The following is a 5,000-nucleotide window of genomic DNA, read 5'->3' as shown; positions in this document are numbered from 1 at the left end:
AATTCAGAGACTAGATGTGTTACTGTAGTTCTATATCAGAATAATCCAGAGGCTAGATGTGTTACTGTAGTTCTATATCAGAATAATCCAGAGGCTAGAATGTTACTGTAGTTCTATATCAGAATAATCCAGAGGCTAGATGTGTTACTGTAGTTCTATATCAGAATAATCCAGAGGCTAGAATGTTACTGTAGTTCTATATCAGAATAATCCAGAGGCTAGAATGTTACTGTAGTTTTATATCAAAATAATCCAGAGGCTAGAATGTTACTGTAGTTTTATATCAAAATAATCCAGAGGCTAGAATGTTACTGTAGTTCTATATCAGAATAATCCAGAGGCTAGAATGTTACTGTAGTTTTATATCAGAATAATCCAGAGGTTAGAATGTTACTGTAGTTCTATATCAGAATAATCCAGAGGCTAGAATGTTACTGTAGTTCTATGTCAGAAGTATAGTGCTAGAGTGTTAATTAAGCCTAGATATATCACTCTACGTAATGAATTGGTGCTGAAATGGTGGTCAGTTTGCTGGAGTTTATGGTCTGGAATGACAGTCAGTTGGCTGTATAATCTATAGTAGTCTATGGTGAGGAGTAGGGAGATTTAGCTGGCTGTATTGTCTATGGTGAGACTCAGCTGGTTGTATTATCTATAGTAGTCTATGGTGAGACTCAGCTGGTTGTATTATCTATAGTAGTCTATGGTGAGACTCAGCTGGTTGTATTATCTATAGTAGTCTATGGTGACTCAGCTCAGCTGGTTGTATTATCTATAGTAGTCTATGGTGAGACTCAGCTGGTTGTATTATCTATAGTAGTCTATGGTGAGACTCAGCTGGTTGTATTATCTATAGTAGTCTATGGTGAGACTCAGCTGGTTGTATTATCTATAGTAGTCTATGGTGAGACTCAGCTGGTTGTATTATCTATAGTAGTCTATGGTGAGACTCAGCTGGTTGTATTATCTATAGTAGTCTATGGTGAGACTCAGCTGGTTGTATTATCTATAGTAGTCTATGGTGAGACTCAGCTGGTTGTATTATCTATAGTAGTCTATGGTGAGACTCAGCTGGTTGTATTATCTATAGTAGTCTATGGTGAGACTCAGCTGGTTGTATTATCTATAGTAGTCTATGGTGAGACTCAGCTGGTTGTATTATCTATAGTAGTCTATGGTGAGACTCAGCTGGTTGTATTATCTATAGTAGTCTATGGTGAGACTCAGCTGGTTGTATTATCTATAGTAGTCTATGGTGAGACTCAGCTGGTTGTATTATCTATAGTAGTCTATGGTGAGACTCAGCTGGTTGTATTATCTATAGTAGTCTATGGTGAGACTCAGCTGGTTGTATTATCTATAGTAGTCTATGGTGAGACTCAGCTGGTTGTATTATCTATAGTAGTCTATGGTGAGACTCAGCTGGCTATATAATCTATAGTAGTCTATGGTGAGACTCAGCTGGTTGTATTATCTATAGTAGTCTATGGTGAGACTCAGCTGGCTATATAATCTATAGTAGTCTATGGCTGAATAAATTTGGCTTGGCACCTGAAACCCTCAAACTTTTACAGATGCACAATTGAGAGCCTCCTGTCAGGCTGAATCATCACCTGGTACGGCAACTGCACCACCCGCAGGGCTCTCCAGAGGGTGGCACGGTCTACCCAACGCATCACAGGGGGAGGGCACTACCTGCCCTTCAGGACACCTACAGCACCCGATGTCACAGGAAGGCCAAAAAGATCCTCAAGGACATAAACCACCCGAGCCACAGCCTTTTCATCCCGCTATCACAAGTCTGTGTGTGTTCATCAGTAACTTACCAGGTGGTTGTTGTCATAGACATTCTCCTTCATCAGGGAATCAAAGTCACTGAGGAGAAGAAGCACAGATTAGGTTGATGACATGTCACATCAATCACACCACTGACACCTGGCATTATTCCCTGGATCTCACACCCCACTGACGCAAGCTACCTGGCATTATTCCCTAGATCTCACACCCCACTGACACAAGCTCCCTGGATCTCACACCCCACTGACGCAAGCTACCTGGCATTATTGCCTGGATCTCACACCCCTCTGACGCAAGCTACCTCCTATTATTCCCTAGATCTCACACCCCACTGATGCAAGCTACCTCCTATTATTCCCTAGATCTCACACCCCACTGACGCAAGCTACCTCCTATTATTCCCTAGATCTCACACCCCTCTGACGCAAGCTACCTCATTATTCCCTGGATCTCACACCCCACTGACTCAAGCTACCTCCTATTATTCCCTAGATCTCACACCCCACTGATGCAAGCTACCTCCTGATTCCCTAGATCTCACACCCTCTGTGGTAATGGCTGGACCTGGAATTCAGTGAATCTGTCACAATACTGATCAAACATTCCATTCATTCCCTAGACTCACTTTGCAGAAGCTACCTGATTAGTGGTGGATCTCAATATAGTCCAAAGGCATGGTCCACCTTCATTCAGACTCCTTTGGCAGAATCAGTGAAGTGGTGTCACAATATATCAAACATTCCATTCACTCAGACTCCTCTGCAGAATCAGTGGAGTGGTGTCACAATATATCAAACATTCCATTCACTCAGACTCCTCTGCAGAATCAGTGGAGTGGTGTCACAATATATCAAACATTCCATTCACTCAGACTCCTCTGCAGAATCAGTGAAGTGGTGTCACAATATATCAAACATTCCATTCACTCAGACTCCTCTGCAGAATCAGTGGAGTGGTGTCACAATATATCAAACATTCCATTCACTCAGACTCCTCTGCAGAATCAGTGGAGTGGTGTCACAATATATCAAACATTCCATTCACTCAGACTCCTCTGCAGAATCAGTGGAGTGGTGTCACAATATATCAAACATTCCATTCACTCAGACTCCTCTGCAGAATCAGTGAAGTGGTGTCACAATATATCAAACATTCCATTCACTCAGACTCCTCTGCAGAATCAGTGAAGTGGTGTCACAATATATCAAACATTCCATTCACTCAGACTCCTTTGCAGAATCATTCAACAACGTCTTCACTTGAGAACCTCACCGTCATAATGACAGCGTCAATGATGTCACTCCATCTTATGACCACTGATTCACTTAGCTATTATTAAAACGTCAACATGCATCTCAGAGTCAGTCTGACACGCGCCAGTTTTCCACTGATTCTATCAAAATATAGATATTTGGGTCTTTAGACGGAGTTCACCGGAGTGAAACATGTGGAAATGATGCCTTGTCATTCAGACAGTAGACTGCCCAGGCTACTGATTATCTCAAATAGTTAATGTTCTGTTTAGACAGTTACCCTGTCCCCTACTGTTTACTGTAAACCTATAATCTACTGTGTCTTTAAAAAAGTAACATTTGAAAAAAAGACTAGGCTTTATCACTGATGAGATTTCACCGATATCGATATACAGATATTGTTGTATTCAGAAATCGTGTTAAATTCCGTTTTTAATTTGGGGATTAGTTTACGAATCGAAAGGAAGCACAAATGTTTACTGCCACGTTGAGTTAGCAAGAGTTGTAGGGTTTTCATTTCCAAGTTGTTAGGCTACTGATACTTACAGGGAACTACCTCCAGGCAACATTAACGTAATATTTATTTCGTATTGCATACAAGGGCTACTTTGTTGCAGTGAATACAGGTTACGCTGTGTCACCATAAGACAAAAATCAAGACTCATTCCTTGTTAAACTGTCGAGTTTATTCACTTCCTCATAAGATTTCGCAACTCTCGAAGTAGTTCTATCGATACTCTACTTACATGAGGTCGGGTCTGTTTCGGTGAATGAGGGCGCAGAAAGCCATCCCGTCCCTGAAAGAGGTGGTCATATTGGTGATCGTGACATCTCTGTAACCCTGAACCTGGATCTTACACCACTGTTGCAGCGCTTTCACCGCCGACATCCTAGTTCTCTCCCGAAACCCCGAACCGAGTGTAAAGCGGCAAGACGCGATCCAAGTTCACTAACTGACCGCAACTAGTTAAGTTTCCACAACTTGAATAAATAGACGAGTGACTGAAATACCCCTTACGGAAAAAAAATGTTTTGATCCAACTTCTGACGAATGATTAGGGGAAACCTCATTTTTTAAAAAGAGAGAGACAAAGTCGTCCGCGTGGTTCTATTCAACGAGGAATATAAATACACTAGATAATGTTAGGGGTGTTGTGTTGAAGCCACCGCGCCTCCATTTTGTCACTCCCCCACCGATGGAAAACGTATTCTGGAAGTAATAGAAATCCATTTATTTATGTCAACATTCGTTAACGCCCCGTTTATTCTATTACAGACGCCACAATGCATACTTTACATTGTGTGAGCTAAACATAAACAATAAATATATAAAAACACATTTGTTAATTATAGTATAATTTTGGGGAGATTACTAATGTTACTGTCCACAAAACAAAACAAAAAAATACGTGTCATTTTGTCCTTGAAACATTTCATTGAAATGCTGTATAATTCCATTCATTCCTATGGAGGACTGCTACTGGGGTGTACCAATATGGCCGACCGTTGGCTTCAAAGCCTCTCAATGGCCAATACATAGTATATTCAATCTAATGTTGATATACATCCTTGAGTCTGTTTGGCAATCAAATAATAACTGATTTGATACCTGAAAAGGTTTCCTGTCGTGACGTAAAATGGGCGGAGTCAAACAGGGATAGAGAGAGAGAGAGAGAGAGAGAGAGAGAGAGAGAGAGAGAGAGAGAGAGAGAGAGGAGAGAGAGACAGAGAGAGAGAGACAGAGAGAGTGAGACAGAGAGAGAGGGAGAGAGAGAGAGAGAGAGAGAGAGAGAGAGAGAGAGAGAGAGAGAGAGAGAGAGAGAGAGAGAGAGAGAGAGAGAGAGAGAGAGAGAGAGAGAGAGAGAGAGAGAGAGAGAGAGAGAGAGAGAGAGAGAGAGAGAGAGAGAGAGAGAGAGAGAGAGAGAGAGAGAGAGAGAGAGAGAGAGAGAG

At 41.6% G+C, this 5,000-nt stretch overlaps 1 protein-coding gene across 5 annotated transcripts in view; it reads right to left on the bottom strand.

The window, feature by feature from the left end:
• Window positions 1-4,236, bottom strand: part of LOC124002690 (MICAL-like protein 2) — a 37,468-nt gene extending 33,232 nt beyond the window's left edge. For all 5 annotated transcript variants that reach the window (XM_046310340.1, XM_046310341.1, XM_046310342.1 and 2 more), the window contains exons 1-2: window positions 3,797-4,236; window positions 1,827-1,875 (exon numbers count right to left, since the gene is read on the bottom strand). In XM_046310340.1, the coding sequence (XP_046166296.1) occupies window positions 1,827-1,875; window positions 3,797-3,939 (192 nt within the window). In that variant the 5' untranslated portion in view covers window positions 3,940-4,236. The remainder of the gene's footprint in view (window positions 1-1,826; window positions 1,876-3,796) is intronic.
• Between the last annotated feature and the right edge of the window lie 764 nt (window positions 4,237-5,000).

This window comes from Oncorhynchus gorbuscha, linkage group LG18 (genome assembly GCF_021184085.1).
Source record: "Oncorhynchus gorbuscha isolate QuinsamMale2020 ecotype Even-year linkage group LG18, OgorEven_v1.0, whole genome shotgun sequence".
NCBI classification, from domain to species: Eukaryota; Metazoa; Chordata; class Actinopteri; order Salmoniformes; family Salmonidae; genus Oncorhynchus; species Oncorhynchus gorbuscha.
Note: the sequence above shows the minus strand (reverse complement) of the source record. Positions and strands in the feature narration are given on the sequence as shown.